We start from the raw sequence: 24,227 nt of genomic DNA, 5'->3' as shown, positions 1-24,227 counted from the left end.
TAGATAACTAGTATTATTATAGTTAATCTAAATACTAGTGCTGACTTGTTTTTGCACTAGGCAGAGAATTTACACACAGTTGGTGTCTGGAATAAAGGTCGATCAAGATACCTCTTAACGTAACGGAAAAACCAGCTCCCTTGGCCTCCTCAAATGAAGGCCCAAAATCTACGCAGTGACACCGGTGAGTGTGTGAAAGGACTGAAGATAGTCATTCGAACGCGGGTAACAGAGACCTTAGGTAATCCGTCTTGATCGAAGGACCACAGTAGCTCTTAAGTCTCTTAAGACAATTTGAACCGGCCGCAAAGTGGCCAGTACAGTCCGGTTGGGTTTTCCTTGTAATCTTTGTCTTGTATTGTATTATTATTCATTATTCACTTTTACTATGTGACTGTTGACTTAACAGTCCCATACAGAGTGTTATCACTTTACGGACCCTACTGTCTCGTTTACTATACCGTGGTCATCGAGAGTATTTGTATGTCTAACACTCCTAACTGAAATGTACGGTGTTACAATTACTTCAAGCTCAGAACACTAAAAAATAAATGAACATGTTATGTATGAAACAGAGTAAATTGAAATTAATAAAATTTAATGGAATGATGAATTGTAAACCCATGGATGTGCCTATATTCAATAGTGAACTCTAGATTCTCATTCTCATTGCGTCGCAGGGTGACGTCGCACGCAACTTCGTTTAAAGTTAGTGTAGCTATAGGGCGGGGCCTGTGGTTCGTGCGCGAAACTAAACCGTCTTCGAACAATGACCGTTATATAACTTAACCGGCCTTGCGAGAAGCAGCTTCGAACTTTTCAACTTGAAAAAGAGTTGAAAAACTTCTCTCGTTGCGCCTCCGTTTCACTTCGCTGCGTTCGTGTTACGCAGCGGCGTTTCGACTGCAGTTTCACTTACCGCAGTGCAGTGAAAATTGTTGTTGTGTGTGGTGTGTGGTTGTGTGTGTGTGTTTGCGATTTATACTTTTCCAAGTTGATGCGTGTGGTGTAGTAGAACCGGACCGCGTCGTGCGAGTGCGCGTACTCTAACGCGTTGGAACCTTCACGTCACGTCCGGTATAACCAGTAAGTTCCGCGGACGCAATCAAGAAAACCCTTATTTTGTACAAACCTCAAATCGGATAATTGGAGCAATCGATTTACTACTATGAGTAAGGTAACTGTGTACGGTACATAAAATACATAATTAAACCGAGGATGTATGACGATGAGTTTTGGCGACCGAAGATGGTAATGAACGGATTGAGTTTGGGACCGGAAGTTGCGTGCGACCTGGCACACCTGCCCCGGCATTCAGAGGTAAGATCCCAAAAAAAATAAGTTGTACTTTGATGAACGTCGAACTTAAAACCTTGAAATGTTTATACGTTGTACCACTGGAAGTCGCCTTTGTCGTTTGACATTTGGTTTCCTTTATTTATATTTGTTTCCAAATAAGACTTCGTTAGAATTGGGTCGATTTAGTTTGTGGGAGGGGAGTTCGCTACCAGTGTTCTGCCCGGTCGCATGCAATGTTTTCCTCTAAGCCCAAACCAAAGGGGAGGGGTGACAATGTCGGGAGGCCTCGCCGCCACGACGGCTCAATTCCAAACAACGTCTCGTCTCTATGTGGTAGTCGGTGTATTGAACTGAAAATTATAAAAGTAGGGTAGACATGTGGATATTATCCGGCTGAACAAAACGTGATCCGTCTCTTAAATGTGTGTCAACCACAGACCTTATTTCCAGCTATTTTCCAAAATTATCTCACTCTCTGACTCTGTGGCAGAAACACTCATACACGCCTTCATCACATCCCGTCTGGACTACTGCAATGGAGTCCTCTCCGGGGTTCCCAACAAAACCCTCGCCAGGCTCCAATATGTCCAGAACTCTGCCGCCAGGCTTCTCACCCGCACTAAGCTATGGCAACATATCACCCCCACCCTCATCCACCTCCACTGGCTGCCGGTCAAGTCCCGGATTCACCCTCGCCCCCCAGTACTTAACAGACCTACATCCCTACACCCCCTCTCGGAGTCTGCGGTCCTCAGACACGGGCCTGCTCTCCATCCCCCGCTCTCGACCTCGTACTGTGGGTGACAGGGCGTTCAGTCTTGCGGCCCCCACCCTCTGGAATGCACTTCCTGCCGAGATCCAGAACGCTGCCTCACTGGAAATCTTCAAATCCTCAATGAAAACACACCTGTTCACAATGGCCTTCGGACCCTAGTCCTTTCCTGGTCCCCCGGCTTCCTTATTCTATTTTATTGATTTTTTGTTTTTGTTTGCTCATCATTGTCTGTTTTGTTTTGTCTGTCCACCATGTACAGCGACCTTGGGTCCCGTGAAAGACGCTTTATAAATTCCATTAATACAAGTCCCCTGAAATAAATAAATGTGTCATTATGAAATACAAGTCCCCTGAAATAAATAAATGTGTCATTATGAAATAAAAGTCCCATGAAATAAATGTGTATTTAAATGTACATGTATACATATTTATTGCCTCATTTATTTATTTCAGAATTTATTTCATAGGCATATATGTATTTATCTAATTATTTATTTAATTTCGGCTTGAATGGCATTCCATAGAGAAGTACCCGTATGTGCGCTCATAGAGCATGTGCAACTTTAACCACGCCCCCCCACAAGGCTCGTTCACATTGTCACTGTCACTACCCGATCCGTCCCCCTGGGTTATGGCCTTATTATACATCCATGGTTATGGCTAAAAAGGATCCGTCTAGTGTAAAACTCTCGCGATAGTTTGCAAGTCACGTGGCTGAATGTTTACGTTTGGCAGGCAGCCTTTCAGTTACGATCGTTAACATCAGTGGGCCACAGCAAATTATGGTGAGAAGCTAAACCATCTATTAATGATGTCAATGACAGGGAGTGTGATTGTTGAAATAGGGTGTTAGCGGTCTTGCTGTTCAAATTAGAATGACAACACTGTAGATCACCAAAACTATGGTTTATTTTTTATTCACAGGCAAGTCAACGTTGTCGCAGCAAAAGTCCCAAGATAGCTCCTGGTGCAATACAATGTTCACTTTCAGTGTTTTACTATTATGTCTGATGTTTCTCTATTAATATTACTACTGCATTAATGTGTATGTTGCATGTTACTGCTGTAGCCGCTCCAACGAGAGTTACAACGAGAACGTGACGTCATATTCACACAAGACGGATCCTTTCTAGCCATAACCAGCGCCGGCCATAACCAGCAAATTTCGGCTGGCCTCCTCTCGCAACAGAGAGTGCAATCTACTGTTTCACCATAACATCTAGAGGGGTGCTGTTTCACTCTTTGTAAAATACTCAATGAGAATGGGGGAGAGACGGGCCGGCAGCAACACACTACAAAGAATTTCCAAAAACTAAACGAAGTGTTTTTATTTATTTATTTAAATTATAACTACAATCCGAAAAAACGGGGGAGAGCCAGAAAAACTGTGAAAGTACCCGCTAGCCGGAACTCCGCCTAGTGGAAACCAGTGGAAACGCAACCAAAAACAGGCCGGGCGCGGCACGGCACGCTTAAACCGCGCTGTAGTGGAAATGCGCCATTAGAGCATGTAGGCTCCTCTGCAGCTGGGCATCACTCTGCAGCCGCCAGCCCAGCGGAGCGAGAGGAGAGGCAGGAGGATGGAGGGGATGAGGAAGCTCCGTGTCCGAGACCTGCTGCAGCGTATAGCCTACAATAACACAGCGAGAACATTTAGCTATTCAGACAGAAAGAGCAGATTCTTTGAGAAGATGTATCCCCTTGTGCCTGCCTGAGGGGTACACACAGTATTATGAGAAGGATTTGAGTTGACACAAGTCACAGTCGCTCCGTCGCTGCTGTGGAGGAGGAGGAGGAGGAGGGGATATGAATTATTCAACCAGCCGCCGCTGCTCGGCTCTGACGTCTTGTTGTGTCTTGAGGTGAGCTGGCGACAACAAGCAGCACCTCCTCACAAGGCGGCCGTCACATGACAGCCCCAGGATAGAGCATCCAAGGAACCTCAATTTTACCGAGGACAGGGCATCATTTCAGAGAGCAGCAGTAGAATAATAGCTCGCTCTCAAAATGACAGCCATCGCTGCGGCACACCATCACAGATTGCTAGTCTATCACTCCCCACACACACAGTATGAAATGACAGCCCTGCCCCGCTGACAGCAAGGCATCTCATCCTGAGCAAGTGCTCCTTCTGGCTTAGCCTGGCTTTGATGTTATTATACCATAGCAGAGCAATATTCAGCTCTCAGATTTACTACCTGCTGCTGGGGTGATCTCCTAAAGCTGTGTTTGTTTGTGTAGCTGAGAAAATGAAAGGCTGGGTAACAAATAAGAAACAGGAATGCCTGATCTATTCTGTAACATGTTTCTCCTGTCAAGCAACAACTCTATTATTCAAGAGCAAATGTAGGACATGAGTATTATCAAGACAGACCCAGCATCAGTCCCTCTGCTCAGCTGGAGAATTACATTTCACAAATGAAAAACAAACAAACAGAGGGAATTAAGCGTTTACTGCTTTCTTTCTTTGCCATTTAGTGACCGAGCGGTGAGTAATCAAAATGGTTTACCCTTACAACAGGATTATTGTGTCTCACAGCTGGTGGGATTTAGCAGTGTGCTCTACCTCAGCACACAAACAGACGAGTTCACAAAGAAATCGATATGATGCATCAAAAGGCAAGAGACAAAATACATGTTCCTGTGGTGTAACTTAGTCGTTTATTTTAATTCCACAAATTTTTCAAAAAAATTACAAAATACTCAAATGGAGAGAACACAGGACTCACAATTTTTCTTATTATTTCTACTTTTTGTTTACATTGTGTCATCCCATGGCGACTACTCATATATACAATAAGCTTCAAGATACCAGTATATATATAAATCTTAGCAGTCAGAATTTACATTCTGCTATTGCCGCTTTGAAACAAGAAGCTAAACCATTGACAACACTTAACATCAAAGGTTTTGGAGACACAAAAAGAGGGAGTAAAAGGCAAGGGAATCGTCAGGAAAACGAGGCAAAGATGATGATAATGATGATGATGATGAGAGATGTAGATCGGTGGGAGATGACAAGACAAAGAGACGGGTTTCTTGTCGGAGCTTCAAAGACTTTTCGGATTTGTAAAAAGGGGGTGTGAGTTTGATGACATTTGCAAGCATTTAAATGTAAATGATAGTGCTCCAAGGGGAAGATATGGTCACTTTAAAAGTACAGTTTCTTCATTTGGTAAAAAAAAAAAAAAAGCCACAGTTTTTTAAATGTCCATGACGGTCAAACAGTCTTAGTGCATGAAACAAAACCAGAACTTCTTTCATGGCTACAGCAAAACTAAAATACTTGAGCTCATGTGCACTGGTATGACAGGTCAACACAACTTGTAACAGTCAGTGGCACACACAATCACACACACCGAGGCCCAGGAGTGTGTGTGTATCCCTAAGGAAACAAGGCATACGGAAACATTGTGAGGAAAACACACACGCTCGCACACAATCATGACCCTCTAGCTCCTGGTGGTCTCGTGTCGGCAGGCCCCTCCTCTAGTGTCACAGTGAACATTATTACAGCCTAGCTGGAGGATTCTCAGTCAGACACGAGCCCTGCATCGAACATGGGTGACCGGACCAGGTGAAGAAAAAGGGGAAGTCAACAACACAAATAGCACCGACTCACAAACCATTCACACATTTAAAACAATCCTGAAGTCATGTTAGCCTCCTGATACAATGAACAAAGATACAACTCAGGTCCTGGTCATTTAAAAAACTGGAAGCATTTTAAAATGTCTTCAGCTCAGCCAAATATGTCTCTGGAGTCCACAATTAAAATCTCTGAAAAAAAAAAAAAAAAAAAAAAATGAAATATTACTCCAATGTCTGGACTCTGTTATTGAGTTAAGGCGAAAAGAATAAAAACCAATTGAGTGGAGCTTAAGGAAATTCTCTCAGTGCAAACTCTTTCTTCCATTCCAAATCCATGGCTTCCGTGTGCACTCCACAGAAACCTCGGTGACTCTGTGTCACCTCTTCAAGTCTTTCAAATGATTAACTCAACATGTTGAGTTTACACATTGTGACAACCTGTGGTGTGTTGAAGGTGTATGATGAATGGATGTGTGTGTGACAGGTATATGGTTCTCATGGTGTGTGTGTGTGTGTGTGTGTGTGTGTGTGTGTGTGTGTGTGTTGTGTGTGTGTGTGTGTGTGTGTGTGTGTGTGTGTGTGGCTAAATCTAACACAGTGAGGTCAGAGGAACGTTACAACTGAACCACAACTCTCTCAGGAACTGCTCATATAATGCCATGGTGCTCCCCTCTGAAACAAGGGATAATGCTTCAAAACAATTATATCGGAGGTTGAAATGACTTGGTTTGGAGTCCACACCTAGTAATAATAATAATTATAATAATAATTATATGTTTATATATACTATATACAGACTCAAAAACGCCATGCTGTAGCTTTTCTTAAAATTATGAAAAACCTTCAACAATGTATTAAAATAAATGTTGAGTTTAAGATAGCACTTGTTATTTTTCCATAAACGGCCTGACCGGTCTTGTCTTTTTTTTGTTTATAAGCACAGTGTCTTGTTCTAGCACCTACAAAAAAAAGTCAGGGAAGCTTGTCATGCAGGAGTCTTGATGACGTTGTCACTACTGGCTATATACCAAAGAAAGTAAATGTCTTGAAAAATTATAATAAAGAAAAATAAGGAGTCCTTGACGGGAACAAAAACCCAATATCAGAAGAATTCTCAGACGATCCACTTGGCCTTTTCTGTTCTTCAAAACTGAATGAACAACTCTGTAACATCTTCCCGTGTCCTGCACCTGTCAGTCGCTGCCTCTCGGGATGGTTACAGCTGCTTGTCACTCTCCTTTTTCAGCCGACTGAAACACAAGCAACAAAGTGTTAATATTCGGCAACGGAAGTCAATGGAAATCACAAAGTCATATAATCCAAAGGTTTTTTTAATCACATTTTTTGTTGTACCTGTAGTAGTCCTCCTGGCCAGGCATGGGTCCTCCGTGCATGTGATGGTGCCCGTGTAGCCACTGCTGCTCCATGGCCAGCCTCTGGAGTTCAGCGGACTGAGCGTGCATGGCCTGCAGCTGGTGGGCTGCGGACATCTGTGGCGGCAGCTCGCGGGGGTATGGAGTACCTGCAGGAGGCACAAACAGGAGATTAGATCAGGCCATCTGGCAGAGATTGATAGATTGGATGGCCTTAAATGACAGAGGACATTGGCAGAAAGCCTACCGAAGACTGGGTGGCGCAGCATCTCGTGTTCATGCGGGTTGCCAAGCAGAGCGTTGGGGATGGCGCCGGGGGGGTAAGGGAAGCGAGCCAGGTGAGGGCCTCCGAGGGGGTCTACCAGGGGATGGCCCCCAGAGCCTGGAGGACACACTAAACACTCCCCACCTATTAGGGGGCAGAGAATAAGGTTAATGGTACATTCATTTCATTACAGAGTATCACAGACAGTGCATGCTTTGGGCATTAGTGACACGCAGCTCCTCTCAAGGTTGACCAAAAGAGTGCAGGGACAGTGTTACTATATTTATCCTCTGTAAAGCATCTGTTGGCTCTATCAGAAATGTTCTGAGTTTATAATATGCCTTAATCTTATCTCATATGTCAACGCTGTACATTCCTACAGAGACAATAAAATATGAACTTGCTTTTCACGCATGTCCAATAAGAAACATTTATCTGAGTGCCCCTAGGCTCTATCTTTGGTACTAAAAAATACTTTTACTTATATTTACTTTATAAATATATTTTTTAATCTTTTCAGCCTTTCTATGTCAAAATACACAAGATATAACATACTAACATGAATATCACACAAAAAAGTGAAAAACTATGTTTTAATATATTAATTTGAATATAACACAATATATAATCTAGTTTTTTAGAATTAAGTTAGTTATTCTGTTATAATGCAGTATTTATAAGTGGTGTTTGCATGCATGTCTACGGGGCTTTCTTTTACCTTGGTGAAGAGGGTCTTGCTGGTGGAGGTGTAGGTGTGAGTGAATATGTGAGTGCTGGTGGTGGTGTGGCGTGACGTTGAACATCTGTAGGCGGGCGATGGGGTCGTTGGCCACTGCGGCCATCCTCTCGGCATGGAGTCTCTCTGCAGCCAACCTCTCTGGGTAGCTCATTTCTGGCCGCAGCTGGGGCCCAGCGAGGGCCAGTCGCTCACGCTCTAATGGGTTCAGGCCCGGATGGAAAGCTGCGAAATGGTGAGGGCCGGCCATGTGGGGCAACGAGATGGCTCCATGCCGGGCAAAGTGCTCCATGGGGTTTGTGGAAGGGTGAAGTGAGTCCATCTCTGGAGGCTTAACCTCGAAACCAGGTTTCATCCTCTCCCTCAGCTCCCTCTCACGAATCTCCCTCTCGCGCATCTCTCGCTCCCGTAGCTCGCGCTCCCGCATGCCCGGGTCAGCATTGTACAAGCCGGGCATGTGATAGGCCAGCAGCGGGTCTGCGGGGTTGAGGGACACAAAGAACGGGTGGTTTCGATTGTTAGGGGACATGACGTGGGGTCGGGCGTACTCGCTGAGTGTACGCAGGGCAGGAGTGTCGGGGCCGATGTACGGAGGCACAGCTGCGATCGTAGTGGGGGGCCCGTCGTATTGGTGCCGCATGTGAACAGGGCCGCCCATATGAGGGTCACCCATCCTGCCATCATGAGAGGAACTGGCTTTCTGTAGAGAAAGAAACACTGTGTTTAGAAGGATTCAAAAGAAAAATAATGGTTACTATGCAGAGCAAAACAAAAGCACTCACCACAGCTCGCTCATGCTCCTTTTCTCGCTCCCGCTCTCTTTCTCGCTCTTTTTCCCTCTCCCTCTCTCTCTCCTTCTCGTCCCTAACTTTCTGCTCTGCTTCCCTCTTGGCTTTCTCCAGAGCTTCCTCTCGCTTCTTGGCCAGTTTCGATGAAGCCAGTGGAGTGAAGTAGTAATCTGTCCTAGCACACGAGTTGTATCCCCGGTCCAGGTGCTTGTAGAACCTGTGGTCATGGGCAAGATAAAACAATACTCAGAAAAATGGAAAGATGTTGCCGTTCATAAATCAATACTGGTTACAAAGCAAACAAAATAGTATAAAGAGATATAAATGTTTAATTGAGCATATTGAATAGCAGGCTAATGTCTCATCAGATGAAACGCTTACACGGCTCCATTATTCAAAAGGAAACAAACTCCCTTGATATTCACTTTTGCTGCTGTGTTGAGTATGTATCAAAACCCTCATTGCTATTCATTGGCAGTCTGAGAGGCACTTAAACACAAGGCAACTACAGATACTCATATTCAGATGCCTCGGTTCACTCGCATCTCACTGTAATTAATCTCCCTGCTCTCCATCCCTGATAATTCCTCGCCATCAGCCTCTCAGAGTTCAGGGCTAATTGTGGCCTTGGATGGCTGTTTTGCTGAGGACATCTGATTTGTTGCTTACATCAAAGCCTTCAAATCTGAAGGCAGCGTGTCTTTGTTGTTGGAAGTGTTTGAGAGCTAATCAGCATCCCCAGACAAGACAGTAAGCAGCTCAACAGAGTACTGACATGTAGAAGCCAGCATCTTGTGTAGGTGTGTGTTTTTCTCTCTTACAGATTGTGTTTGTGTAGAAATGTATGTGTAGACGTACCGTGCCGACTGGCTGGCATGGCTGGGCACATTGACGATGGTAGGCTCTGGGGAGGGGCTTCTCTGTGGGGGTGGGGGGCTCTCTGGCTCCTCCATCTCGTCCAGAGGCTCCTCTTTGATGTGTACAGGTGGGAGTACCGGGCCGGGGCCGGCACACGGGACTGAGGCAGGCAGTGGCATGGAGATGGAGGAGGGAGCGGAGGAGGAAGGCGGCTGTATGCCAGGCATAGAGTTTGATGAGGTGGGGGGAGGGCCTGACGGAGGTAGAACTGTATTGAAAGGGTGCGACGTAAAGGTCGGCTGCGGGGGTCCGCTGGGGTGTGAGGCTGCTGCTGCGGAGGGCGGCAGGGGAGGGGCTTGAGGAGGTTGGTGGCTGGCTGATGGGGGCAGGCTCTGGGACTGAGTGAGAACGGGGGGCTGGGCTGGTGGAGGCTGGAGCTGTTGCCCCTGAGGCATGAGCTGTAGGGGAGGGGGGTGTGCTAATGGAGGATGGTGGATGGGTAAAGAACTGAGGGGCTTGAGGGCAGGAGGTGGAGGCAGGTTTGAAGGCATCTGAGGGAATGGAGGCGCTGAGGCGTGGGGCGGGTGTTTGTGAGACTGTGGGTTGGGCATCTGTGGGATGGGTGTGGTTGGGGGAGGCTTGATGTGAGGCATGGACATAGGGGCGGGGGGAAGGGGCTGCTCTCTGGGAGGCTGGCATCCACTCTGAGCGGATGACTGGGACTGAGAGGGAGGCGAGTGCGACCTCTGCTGTGATTGGCCAGGGATTTGAAGGGGTGGGACCTGAGACTGACCCACAGGGAAGCCCTGAGGGGGCATGGAGTGAGGGTGAGGCATGTGTGAGGGGCCAGGCTGCAGCGGATGGGGCATGGGAGGCATGGGCCCGTGATGCGAGCTGGGTAATGACGGAGGTGGACCTGGGGGGCCGGGAGGCGGAGCCAAAGGTGAATGTGGAGAGGGAAGCCTTTGAGGGTGGAGGGACGCTCCTGACTGGATAAGAGACATTGGGCTTGGCTGGGGCAGAGACAGGGGAGGTAGAGAGGTGGAGGCCGCTGTGGGGGAGGCCTGTGGGGGCAGTGAGGGGGCTGAGGTTGTGGGTGGAGGCAGTGCAGCTGAGGCTGCTGAGGGGCCGGGCTGACACTGGATGACTGGGGGGTGCTGGCTCTGCAGGAGGTGCTGGCTCTGCAGGAGCTGCTGGGCGGACGAGTCTGAGTCGCTCTCGTTGTCCCGCGGGCTGGGGATGCTCGGGGAGGAGCTGCGGTTGTCCTGGTCAATGTCCTTAGGGTCGCTACTGAGCTCCTCGTTGACGCTGCGCCCGTCAGAGCTCTCGCCCTCCCCCTCCCCCTCGCACTCTGAGGGCGAGTCTGGTCGACTGAGCTCCTGAGGGACAGAGCAGAGAAAGGTATTAGGATAAAAAATAAGGCTCTCTCAATATCAGATTTGTACTAAACGGTTAAGGTAATAATTAGGATGGGCTGGTTTATGTTCATAATATTCTATTTGTGTATAAAACATTTTTTATTTGTACATTTTTACATGTCATTTATCGTCAATACCTGTATATCATAACACCAAGTCTATGCATTCCTTTAAAATAGTATAGAACATCACAAAGACCCCGGACTCACTTGTGTCTTGGACTTTTTAACGCCGGCCCTGTCTGGCTCCTCTGTGTCTGAGGCTCCTTTCTCTCGCGGCCGCTTGGCGCTCTTCATAGGTGAAGGAGCCTCCTCTTTAATTTTCTGTGGAGCCAAAGAAGCAGAGCCGTTAGGGGACACTTCACAAAGACAAAGAATAACAACGTTTACAGCAGTCTGCGCTGTGCTTACCTTGCTGGGCTTCTTCATGGAGTCCGTCTTGCTGTCAGTGCTGTCGGTACTTGCTGCGCTGGGCGAGGTACGCCCACTGGAGCGCAAATCCTCGTTGGTAGGTGAGGCTCTGCCATCAGGACTGGTCTGCTTCTTACGACCACTACGTAGCGTCGACATCTGAACAACAAACAGAATCATGAATAATGAGGAATATGAGGGCGTCATATATTTGGATATAAGAAATAAAGATGGACATCCACATTTAAGTTCCAATCCAAATTTTATCTATCTTTATTTATAAAACCAACATTTGTGAAACAGTGAATTTCAAAGCTGTCCCTGTGCTACTTGAGGAGCAGCCTATTGCTAGCCGTCTGGCTCCAGGGACACCTCTTCGATGGTTCCTGAAGGTGAAAATAGAGGGACAGATGAGTGTGTACGCACCGAGCCTCGGTTCCGTCGGGTCCTCATGCTATGCTTCCCGCTGAGTCCATCTTCTTCCTCTTTGACAGGTTTGAACATAAATGGCGGCGGGTCCACAGGCTTCTCTATGGGGGGCAGCTCACCGTACTTCTTGAAGTGAATGCGGCAGTCTGTGCAAAGCAAGATGTTCTCCCGACCCCCGTGGTGCCAGTCCTTGGAGGCTGAGGAAAGCCATTTACAGTTGTGAAAAAACACTCACACGGGTAGTAAGAAGATCACACAATAATATTGTCAAAATAAGAGAAGTCACTTTGTAGCATCTAACGAGATAAATATCTTTCATGCGGTTGATGAATCAATGATAAATGATCACTTCACTTTAAGTAATGTACTAATAAGGTCTACATGGGTTAACACCATGATATCAGTGTTATTAGACGCCCTAGTTGTGATGGCAGTCTGATCAGATCCTGGCACTGTGAGCCAGCTGTGTAGAAAGATAATGAGGTGAACGAGCTGGGGGCTCATGCCTTACTTTATCAAATTAGATTTTCTGATGCCCATCTGTCACACAATGCTGTGTTGTGAGAGCTCACACTGTTGCTAATAAAGACAGGAATAGCCAAAGAGGTTCTTATTGACCAGTATGAGGGTCTGTAAATGTGTAACGTGGTAACCTACTGGTAGTGAAACAGTGGCGGCAGGCGTAGCCCTTCAGCTCCTGTTCGCTGTCTTCACTGTCAAAGTCATCTTCGCTGGCTGAGCTGAGGTCCACTGGAAGAGAGAGGAAGAAAACAAATGTTACAAACAACCCGGGAAAACCAGAATATATCAGGTCAACATGTCTCCCACTCTGCTCTCTGACGGCCAATGAAATGATCAAATGTACTTACAAAACTCGCTGGAGGGGGGGCGTGAGGGAGTGTTGACAGGAGTAGAGGCTGTTCGCGTCTTGATGCGGCGGAAGACGGGCTGGCGGCGGTGTCGTCGGTGGGCTCGACAACTGGCCGCTTCGGGGGTCTTTTTCCAATAGTAGTAGAAGGTAATAAGCTCTCCCTGAAACGAAAAAGAAAAGACATTCAGTTAAAAACTGACAATTATATCACAGGAACACAAGCAGTCAAAATATTGAAAACGAGGCATCGCTTTTGACCGCAAAGAGGTGACCCGTGGAAAATAAATGAAAGGTCTATTTGTCCGAGATGTTGGAAAATCTTCACTGTGAAATATCTGCAGTTCAGATGATCAATGATGTGGATGATACACATTAGCAGTCAGCACAGTATTTCAGAGTTAAAGGCCATGAAGTGGACAAGTCCATGCCGGGATTTGTCACTGGCCGGGATGTTTATGCTGTGGCCCTGTCTGTCCCAGGATTAGTGGAGAGGCTCAGTGAATGCAGGGATATTAGGATCAGTGCATTGGTTGCTGCCTGGGTGGCAGGAGCTTGAATGGGAACAAAAGAACATGTCAGGCAGAGCTTTGGCGCTACAAATAGGGAGTGAAATGGCTCCTCGCCCCTTCACTGGAAGAGTCAATTGAACTTTAATCAAACATTCGTAGGAGCGCGCTTGCCAGCGAGCGAGGCGGATAAATCCAGTGTACTAAAGGCCATCCAGGAAATCAATACCCAACTGAAACATTAACACATGCAATCATGAATCAGAAAGCACTTTGCTGAGGCAGCCTGTGCATATTAACTGACGCTTGCCGGGCGCACTCATGACAGACAAGCCTTGAAAATTGGCGACAGGAGTCAGAAACAATTATGTCGTTTCCTGTGGGGCCTTGCCCTCTTCTCCCTTACTCTGACCTCTCACTTGTTAGTGGTCCTCCACAAATTCATCGAGGTGTGGTGCGCTTGTTGGTTGGCGGTCAGTCACCTGTAATCTTTGTCTGAGGTCTGTTAAACTGCTGCTCAACAAAGCTCCCAGGGTTTAATGGCTATCGATTGTTTTCCTTCTTCGCCTTAGCTGAGAAACGCAACATAAATTAGTCAGTGCATTGCTCTCTAAAATGCATTAAAGGCTTTCAGCGACAGCTTAACATCTTACCCCAAAATGTTACAGAACAGGAAAGGATAAGATGAAATGGTGGACAGTTGCAAGTAGCAATCTCAAAGTATAAAGGCTGGTGTTAATGAAAACATGAGGGTAACTGCTGCTTTAATTTGTTATCTCATGAAATACAAAGCAACTTGAGGCTAGTTGGTTTCCTGGTATATGAGAAAACACAGGTCAGGGATAGGCCAGCCTTTGCTCCTTTATTGTTCAACAGGTCGTTTGGATATTTGACATTAAGGAACAAGTCAAGTCTCAATCACTGCTTTGATTGGTAGAAAAGCTCAACTCAGCAGGCTTAGGCTTGTTTAATAAGATCTCCCTTCATGTGGCTCTTAGGGGAAATTCATATCTACTAGTGAGTGTAGGACTCACGTCTTATCAGGCAGAGCAGAGACGGGAACATTTACTGAGGGTGTCTGAGCTCAATGAAACCTTCTCAAATGTCAGGGTAAATTAAGGTGCTGTGTCATGCCGGTGCTCCAGAGGACAGGTGTCTCAAGACCCACTGCTTTAGTTGGGTTTTTAGTACAGAGACAGATTTACATGTTAAAGCCAAGCAGAGACAAATATATATATATTGTTATAGTATCTCCAATTGTTTGTCCATGTTCATGCCAAGATCAGAGCAGCTAATTATGATCATAGCTCTTTTATGATGCCATGTTTTTTTGCTTCTCTTTCAGGCTGGTAAGAGAACTTTCTATTCCTTCCCTGTGCGGCCCCCCTCTTCAGCCCCTCGGCCGGGCAGTTGGAAAAGCAGGGCGCAGGTGCTAACTGAGGGAAGGCAGGCGTCCTGATGTGAAATCTAATTGAAATGTGCAGATCAAAAGTGTCGAGTGTTGCCGAGCGCTGGCTTTGCTCCGTGTCTAATGACTGTTCTCAGCAGTGCCTCTCTGCCTCCTCCCTGCAGGCTGACAACTACACGGCCCCAACAACAGCTTGGCAGACGCGGGGAAAGGACACTCTGCCTCTCCATCACTTACACTGTGTCAAGTACCCTTACATTAGGCAGAGGCTAATGAAAACATTAACTTGGGCTTTTGAATGTGAAATAACAGGTGCAACGAAGAGCAGGGTATAAATGAAAAAGGGAAAACAAAAGAAGCCGCTTTGTTAAAGTTGACTAAATGTTTTGAGTTGAAAAGTTATTGCCAGTTAAAAATAAGGAATGTGGTGGACATATTTTACCTCAACAGTCCGCACATTTTGCATACAGTCACTGGCAAACTGTAGTGCATTGCTATTTGATGACTGTCACTAAAGTGCAGTCAACAGGAGTTCGACAGATTACCCCTCTTAGACTGCCTGAACGTCAAATGTGGTTCCCCTGACAACAATTCTCACCTCATACACTGACTGTGTTCTTTTCTCTATCAAAGTCATTTTGTCATGCTGCCATATTCCCACTCCAACACTTAAACTTCCCTCAACTAGCGTTTCCTCTCCATGATTGGATGTTTAGCCAGCGACTTTGTACGTAGTTATTGAGTAATGTTTTTGTTTCTTCTTAAAATGAAGACGACAGTAAAACTGAAAAGCCCTCCATGAACCTGCAACTAAAACAGTTCACCGGTATCCGCAAAACATTCATGGAAATACTTGACATAGAAATGTAAATTGGCCCAGTCCTCCGCGCCATAATTTCCCCCCATTCCTGTAAATCACTGCAGAGCGGTACAGAGTGTGCTGCCACTCCGCAGTTCATAAGATAGTGACAACATAAGCTCAGCATTATAAGGCCTTTTAGACTGCTTCCTTCTGCAGGAGCTTTCTGGCCACTGGATTATCCGACAAGGAAAGGGCTTACCCTCCTATCACGACTTCCATTCCAGTTATTGCCACTTAAAATTGTGTGAGAAAATGGATGTGAAGTAAGATTATGTACAGTAATGTTTTCATGACACTCGCTGATGAACAAGTTCTTCCACCATAGTAAAACGATTTGCACTCTACTAAATTAGAATAAATGCCTTTAAAAATAATCTATGCTTTGGAGTGTATTATACAAATCATATTCTGCCATTAAAATACACAGTTTTTATGTATTTATATGATTATATATAAAAACTATATGTAACCCTGTAATTCTATAGTCGACAGGTTTTAAACTCTGCGTCTGTGTTGTAAACTATCTAATTTTACGGTTTGTAAGACTTCTACTGGTATGTTAGCATGAATCCTCTACAGTTTAATTGCTGGTGGGAGTACAGGTTGCGGCTGAGTGGGAGTGCATGGTCCTGCACGGGGCTCGGTGGGCCTGTATGTGCGGGGAAGGGCTGGGGGTGAAGGCTAAACTTGTGTATTTACACCCTCATCCCCTCTCAGGCCCAGGCCCGAACAGATGGTTTCTGTTTTTCCTGGCAGATTTGTGACAGAGCCACAAAAGGCCCCTGCTTTGACATGAAGCCAAACGGTTAAGGCCGTTACTGGCAAGAGCAGGGGAAGGAGGAGAGAACAGGGGCGAGCTGAGGAGGGGGAGGGCCGAGAGGGAGGAATAAAGAGCCAGCAGTGGACAACAATGGACAATTGACATTGAATCTCACCACAACAACTGGGAAAAAAATTCTCTGCCAATAATAATGTCTGCTAAAAACTAGAAGGTAGCAGTTTAGCTGCTGCGCATGCGGTTTCTGGTGGCTGATAGGGAGCTGTGTAAACATCCATTAGTGCTGCATGATCCTGCGCTCCTCCTGCTTCTGCACAGCCGGAGGAGGGAGAACTGCTTCTTGATTCATGGCAGTGAGGTGAAGGGAGACATATTTCTCTGAGCTAAATCAAACCAGTGTTTAATTATGTATGTGCTCGACCCCTGGACTAGGTATTCTTCATCAGCCGTGACAGGTTGAACAGTATCGTTTCAGTGAGTGGTGCTTGACTTTTACATCCTCCTCATGCTGACTGTAACTGTAGGGGGTGACTTTGTAATTGCCAGTGTGGATAAGCAGGTCAGAGGTGTGTTTGTGATGCCTGCAGGGCCATTTGACATTGAATTGAAAAATTGCATGTTTATTTATCTTGAGCCTAATGACCCCATTCCTATTAAAGTAACCATTAAAGGATATTGATGATTAAAATAATGCTCTATTACTTCAGTTCAATTGTATTTTTCACATAATATGCAGATAAATCATTAAAAAACATTCCTGCAAATTGAATATGAATAATGGATTAAATCAAATATATATTTTTTGTGACTGAATACTAGTGAAAGGACCTTGGCTTGTGGAGCAGAGTGCGTGTGAAAAGCGTTTAAATAGACAGCCATCCCTGCTGCGCAGCGCCTTTCTGCTGGAGAACGACTGAATAAGCTCTGCTTTCACAGGTCAGGGATGCACATGTTGAAGAATCAGCACTCGTGTTTTTCCTGCTGTAAGCGCTTTTGCCAATGAAAGTAGATTGGATGGCAACAGTGCCTTTCTGCTGGAGGGTTGATCGTACCTGTTCTGCTGATAAGGTGGTTCCCCCAAAAACCACAACATGAGCCTACCAAAGAACTCAATTACACATGGAGCCCCGGTTCTCCGTCTATTAGGCTACACACTCTGCTGTGCTAAATTGCCGGTGGTCGCTAAAAGAACATCAATACGTGCTAGTTGAGCTTCTTTCTGCCAAAAGCGATTTCGATGCCTAAACAAGTTATATCATTTACCAAACACAGAAACGTTCTGTCGCACTAATGAGAGCGGCTGCCAACTGGACCAGGCCCCTGTAGTTTGTAGCTGCTTTAATTAGTGTTTGAACCAAAGTATTTATAATCACATTCATCCCCAAGGTTCTGGCTCGGAGCTGAGGACATGGCAATGGATTCAATTTGACGTTCGTACAGATTGTACCGGGGCAAACATCTGCTGTGAGGTTGTGTTGGGAACACTGTTCTCCTGTCGGCCATCCTGTAAATGACAGGGCCCGGGGTGGGGTAGGCTGAGGGGAGAGGATAAGATGCTGCAAGAGCCGCTCAGCACAAGCAAGGCACGATTTTAAAGCTGGGGTCGTCTATATTAATTTAAAATTATTAACATGCTCTACGGGCACAGTGCCCTTTGTGTACCGGCCTGTTCCGTCACCTGCTACAAGTACGGCTGAAAAATGAAGGGGTCATGTTTTATTAAACTGTTTGCCATCTAAAAACACTTGTTTGACTAGTGACGTTAACATGAACCATTCTAACACACTGCCACTGGCTGGAAACAGCAGCACTAAAGGGTTCTTAGAATCATGTTTCCCCCTTCCTATAGTAAATATCACTTGCAGCTGATGTTGTGAATGTATTACTACAACTGTGTTATATTTCTATATAGATGAATATAACTAAACTTTTCTTAATAAATATTGACTTTATCATTATACAAAGTATGACTTGAATACAATAATATCACATTTTTTGTGCTTATGCTTATTCTGTACCAATTTATTGAATGAACTTTCATATTTTTAGAGGAGCAGTCACGAGATAATAAACAACAGGATGCAGGAACGGAGCCTCGGGGGAAACTGAACTGATAAACATTCTGGCATGCACAAAGCTATCGACAATAATTTACAATCATAAAACAAAAGCTTTATGGAGTTTATTCGATTATGGTTGCTCTGGGTGCTATTGTAAAAACATTGTTATGATCTATAAATACATAATACAATGATATTTGAACATAAAGTAAATAAATTGCTTGTACGTGTTTCATGTAGCTTGTAACACTTCTCACAGAACAGTAGCTGTAATGAATACATTTTTAGACATGAGTTGACTTTTGAGGTTTCTTTTAATCAGTGATCCATATTGACACTGAGAAAAGCCGTGTCCCTAAAATTATAATCTTTTTACAAATTAATACAAACAAAAAAGTTTATACAATCCTTATTCAACATTCATTTCTTAACATTTAACTTGGGAACATTTTCCACCAATGAAAAAGTTTGGGCCTATTGACAGTTGAAAAGCCAAAACTTTGTAACTCTTTTTTCAAATATCAACTCTTCTGTTTAGATGTATCAGAAGGAGCTGAAACTGATACAAATGTTTTCTGCAAATACCATGTGTTGCTATCCCCGAAAACCTCCTCAGTGAAAATATCAGGAGTGGAGCAATCGGATCTGCCATTTCAGCACATTTAGTTGTTTAAACACTGGAAGCTCATGTTGCATGACGTCCTCTCTGAAGGAAATGGTGGCAGCAAAGCGAGTAGCAGACGGTCAGACGACACACCCACTCCCCCCTCTGGGCCTTTATGTGACTTTATATAAAGCATTCCTGAGTGCTAGTCAGGCCCGGTGTGTTTACACAGCGCAAGGGTGCTTACCCTTGGCACCGGGTGTTTCAGGCGCGCTGGCACTTCAGGGGCAGCGCGGCTATTGGGGGCAGTGGTAGGAAAATAAGGGGCAGACACACAGTACCGGACCTCTGGATATCAGCACAAAGGGTTTTATGCTTTGCGCTGTTGCTCAACGACAGTGGTTTGTGTACGACTTAAGGAAGGAACAGTTTTATTATTATTATTTTTCTGCAGCTACAGCTTCTTTTTTGAAGGCTTGGCATGCCAGTGGAATGACAGAAATGCGTGCCTGTGACTGGAGATAATGGGAAAATCTCAGGACCTAAAATAGCTTGTTGTGCTCATGTTTCACAGATAGGATTTTGGATTGAGAAGGTGAAAAATAAATAGAGCTTTCCTCGGGGTATTGACTGGCACTCGGTCAGATCAGTACGATAGCACAAAAGTAAGTTTAATCATAAAGAAACAGTTTATTTTGTTGTCACACAGAATAATATCAACTTTAAACCAGGCTTTTCAGTGTCTTCATTGAGCTAACGCCCCACTTCACCCCTTCTCCTCCGGTCGCTGCTACCTTCCCCATGCTCTCCCAGTCCATTTCTCCTCTTTACATATGTTTAAAGGGCAGTTTCTTTTCCATTTGTTGGGGGAAAATTAATCTCTCTCTTCTCTGTGGTGGTGGCAGGCCGTGATCCTGGAGGAGGTCTATTACCTCTCCTGCCAAGCAGACTCCCCCTCCAGGTAGAATTACATTAATACCTCCTTTATAGCCAATCAACTGGACTAGTCGTATATTTCAAAACCAGCAAGAATAATTGAAGAAACGTCTTTGAGGAAACTGTGTTCGTACACTTTAATCTCTTATTCAAGAGGTTCAAATTGGCTTTGAGGAATAAAGCATGTAGCACAAAGGAGGTGACAGTAAAGAATTTTTGAGTAAAAATATTACATGAAATGTAGGGGGTGCTTGAGGAGCAGGGCCGACATATCCTCAGCTTCCAGCAGACGAGGACATGAAGTATGACAAACACCTCTGATTTTCCTTTGATGTGTGTGTCAGCGCTGTATGGGTGCACTTCCAGCAGGAGCAGCACGACAGAAAACAGCAAGGTCTGCATTGCTTTATGAATCAACATGCTAGGAATCATTTAACAGCTTAGTCAAAAGTGTGGAGGACTCTGCAGAACATGAAACATATACAGCATGTTTCCTTAGTAGTCGAGATCAAAACCAAACACCTCACTTACAGTTTTCCTTATGCAGATATAACGAGAAAGAGATGCTAGTGAAACGCTGCAAGAGCGTTTGAATAGCAACAACACAGTCTGGGTGGTTGCTATGTTTTGGTTTCCAACACGATTATCACATTTTAAAAGCCTGGCTGTTGTTTATAATTGCTAGTCCTGGATTTGACCCACTTGTCCCATGAAACAAGTCACAGTTCAGTAATGATTAACACATTGACGCACGCACACTCACACACAGAGGAGTGAAACTGACGTCCTTCTCCCCGTGTACATGAACAACAAACAGTTCCTCATAGCACAGCAGATATTGAATCACTGTCTTCTTTAACTAAATGTTTGTCAGTGTTCTTAAAACTACCAGGAAATAAGAAGTATAATGCCCAACACAGATTATAATGTACCCTTTCAGATAGTTAAGCACACAATAATCTGTGTTCACAGCAGAAGGTGCTCAATGCTACATTAGTGGTACGAGTTTTAATTTTCAGATCTTTAACTACAATGACTTTTGGAGTGAGAGAAGTTGGATTGTATAAAGAAAGGCATGTGTCTTCTGTTTCTATAATTGATCTTCAAGTTGCCACTTTGACATACAAAATACAAAGGTTTTCAGCACAACTATTAGATAAGTTGTTACTGTTATTCACTTCAAAAGGCTCCAATACTAACCTGCTTTTGATTCCTTGTGAGAGCCATTATGCTACACCTTAGAGTTAACTACTCCAAAAGTCTTAAGTGATGTGAAACACTTACAATCATGAGATAGAGCAGGTCTGAGATCTGCTTTAACACAGCTTGTTTACTACTTGCTAACAGAGGGTGCTAATGAATGTTCAGCGTGTAGTTTCAGTGGCATCTGTAAGGGAAATTAAGCCTTTTCTCTTTTTAGGTATAACACCATTTTTTCTTTTTTCACATACAGCATTAAGCCTAGATCTGACAATGATGCAGCTCAGTTGTTGGCTAGAAGAACTTCTTATCAATAAGGCCTCTGGTTAGAAGATAGCTCAAATGATCACTAAAACATTTTTACTGCCTGCGTCTTCCATTAGTTACGAGCAAACCACATGTAGCTTGTACGTTTAGTGGGTATAAAACAGATGAAACACACAGTGAAAAAGTTCCACAGTATAGACAAAATGTAAAGGTCTTACCGTTTCTTTGTTGGGCAGCAGCTCTTTCCGGATCCTGAAGAAGTTTTTGCCGAACTGTCTCAACCCTTTAATGAAGCGCTTCTGCAATTTTTCACAGAGGAAGAGGGAGGAAAAAAGAGACCAGTAAGTAACCGTGAAGTCAGCTAAACTGCAACCACATTAAGTTAGAGGCTGACACCAAAAAAACATTGTTTTCCTTTTGCTAGTCTGAGGTTTGATGTGTGTCTAGAAATCTCTGTCGCCGTTGAAGCTCTGGAGAAAACACAGCCATGTCAGAGCAAAACGAGAGAGGAAATGACAAGTAAAGCAGAGTGCGACGCTGAGATTAAGCCCATCTTTTCATTTAGAGAGAGAAAACTGTTGAAGAAAATGTAATCTAATATAAAAACATACATGCCAGTATACATGTTGAATGTGTTGTTAGTAAAAATTCAAAGTTGAAGTCAGAGCCTAAACTTGAGAGTTTAAAAGCATGTAGATGCCTCACTGTGCATGCTAGACAGTTTCTATTTACGTCTGTATTTTTTGGCAATTTAAAAAGCACAGGAAACATGTCAAAAATGAAAATCAACAAATATACCCTTACATGAGTAAAAGGAAAGGCATGATGACAGAAATTGCTACTTTATAACATCAGATTTAATCTCACAGGAAAAGGCAATGTGAACATACCACCTCAGTTCACTGAGCACAAAAACAACATCACCAATGGATAAATAGCAAAAAGCTGAACTACCTAAATGTATTTCTTCTCCTTTAAGAGCCACAGACCGCAAGCCATGAATAGCGGAGGCTGAAAACATTCATAACCAGCGAAGCAGACAACCAACAGATTTACTTTCTTGTTCCAGAGGCGAGCCCCGTCTCTCAGTGATCTCAGCCAACCGTTTCCACCAAGTAACTCCAGCAAAAAGCAGATCAAAGTCCTCAAGGAGCGGGGCACAAACCTCTACGTCCAGCCACAGATATAGGAAGAATTAGGGAGAAAATCCACAATGTCTCTGACGTTAAATCGCTTTTTTCCTGCTTTTCTTTTACAAGCAAGAAATAGCTTGTCACTCTCTGCTCTTCCACTACAAAGGGGAAGGCTTTACATGTGATCTTTCTGCAAGAGAGCCTCTGGTTTGCAGCAGGCTGGAAAACATGGAGTGGATTCCTGTGCTTCATGTTTGTGCCGAGCACAGCGCTCATTTCAGCCTCTTCTTGATCCTCTAACACCGCATGAGCAGGCTTTATGTCTCTCCCCCACACAGGAACACCAGGCCCATGTTTGTTACAAAGGCTACACCAAAGCTGCCCACTTCATTAGAACAGAAAGCACAGCACTCCTTTAAATGCATTCAGAGCTTTGGGTAAGCACGCACACAGAGGCACAAACTCTACTAGCTGCCAGCCGGAGAGGGGAGGCAGGCTGATACTATTTGTGTGGAGAAAGGTCTCGGACATGGTGGAAAGAGACAAGTGAGAAGGAAAACCAGACACAGAGTGTGTCCTGAAGGACAGGAGATTTTCCATGCCATAAACAGTGCGTTATGTAACCACAGTTTACATACCCAGATTTTGATGGGGAACAAAAGGCCAAATTTACAGAAGTAACACAGCCAGCAGCTAAACACAAGTGTCTTTTTAGGAGGGGTAATTACAGGCGAGAAAAACAGACCTATATAAACAACAGGAAGGAATGACTGTGTTTATCTCAATTACACAAACAATGTCAATAGTCTCACGTTTTAAAGTTTAACTGCCTTATGGTGAGGGACAAAATATAAAAGGTAGTCCAAGTTAAACCAGACTAAATAATCCAAAATGACAGGCCTGAATGAAATCTAGACGTTTAACAGCTGACAGCTGAATAGAAGAAGCCGGTCCTCATTACATGAGACAGCAGTTCATTTGCATTAATCAGACTGAAGGTGTAGCAGTTGATTAGCCAGTAGATGGAGCCGTCTCCAACACAAGTGCTCCCCCGAAAACATCAGACACCCATATCCGACCACTCAAAGGGGTGAGGAGCAGATTACCGTTTGGACTGTCAGTCAAACTTCCACAGAGAAGGGCAGCGATTCAGAGGATCTACATTACTACTTTGACAGGCGATGACAAAATTAAGTAAACATTTACTTGAAGAAATCAGCTCCCTTTTCCAGCCAATACAAGTGTCACAAGTCATGAAGTTGAATCTAAGTGCGTAGATAATGACCGTTTTATAAAATGTAGTTTTTTAAGAAAGAGAGAAAGAATTCGAGATGAGTATTTTCAGAGGTAGCTTATTTTTTTAAGACGGACGGGGATTCTGCTGACAGGATTGAGTTAGGTTTCATCACCAAAGCACTACAACTGGAGAGGAGTTGCGATTGAGATTTCTATCCTTGCAGTGACGGCAGCACTAGTCAATGATTAGACCTGCCCATACAGCCTGTGTGTCTGTCCTAATTATGTCCCCTTAATTATGTTCCCTGACTGTACTATTTACACAGCCTGTGCGTCTGTCTCCATAGAGAAGCTGTGTGCATGATCCCTCTCTCCTCCCCCCTCTCTTCTGTTTTCTTTCTCTCGCTGGCTCCCCCCTCCCCTC

General features: G+C 44.6%; 2 protein-coding genes across 3 annotated transcripts in view; one reads left to right on the top strand and one right to left on the bottom strand.

The window, feature by feature from the left end:
* LOC104950366 (arginine-glutamic acid dipeptide repeats protein-like) overlaps positions 1–2,233 on the top strand; it is an 18,663-nt gene extending 16,430 nt beyond the window's left edge. Inside the window, exon 9 of the mRNA XM_010776885.1 lies at positions 2,003–2,233. Coding sequence (XP_010775187.1) covers positions 2,003–2,233 — 231 coding nt within the window. The remainder of the gene's footprint in view (positions 1–2,002) is intronic.
* Positions 2,234–4,712: 2,479 nt separating this feature from the next.
* LOC104950364 (arginine-glutamic acid dipeptide repeats protein-like) lies at positions 4,713–22,595 on the bottom strand. Of its 2 annotated transcripts, XM_010776883.1 has the most exons (13): positions 22,491–22,595; positions 21,653–21,733; positions 12,812–12,974; positions 12,600–12,692; positions 11,940–12,139; positions 11,514–11,672; positions 11,313–11,426; positions 9,686–11,064; positions 8,822–9,044; positions 8,022–8,739; positions 7,286–7,447; positions 7,019–7,187; positions 4,713–6,915 (listed from the first exon to the last, which is right to left on the bottom strand). In XM_010776883.1, the coding sequence occupies exons 5-13, from the start codon at positions 12,015–12,017 to the stop codon at positions 6,882–6,884; spliced, it is 3,036 nt and encodes a 1,011-aa protein (XP_010775185.1). In that variant the 5' UTR covers positions 12,018–12,139; positions 12,600–12,692; positions 12,812–12,974; positions 21,653–21,733; positions 22,491–22,595; the 3' UTR covers positions 4,713–6,881. The 2 variants fall into 2 exon arrangements, with proteins under 2 accessions (XP_010775185.1, XP_010775184.1); XM_010776882.1 differs by lacking the exons at positions 12,600–12,692; positions 12,812–12,974; positions 21,653–21,733; positions 22,491–22,595 and having other exon boundaries at positions 7,005–7,187; positions 11,940–12,109.
* Positions 22,596–24,227: the final 1,632 nt, after the last annotated feature.

This window comes from Notothenia coriiceps, unplaced genomic scaffold (genome assembly GCF_000735185.1).
Source record: "Notothenia coriiceps isolate Sejong01 unplaced genomic scaffold, NC01 NC01_scaffold00017403, whole genome shotgun sequence".
Lineage (NCBI taxonomy): Eukaryota > Metazoa > Chordata > Actinopteri > Perciformes > Nototheniidae > Notothenia > Notothenia coriiceps.
The sequence above is the reverse complement of the archived record's forward strand: the minus strand, read 5'-3'. Positions and strand labels throughout refer to the sequence as shown.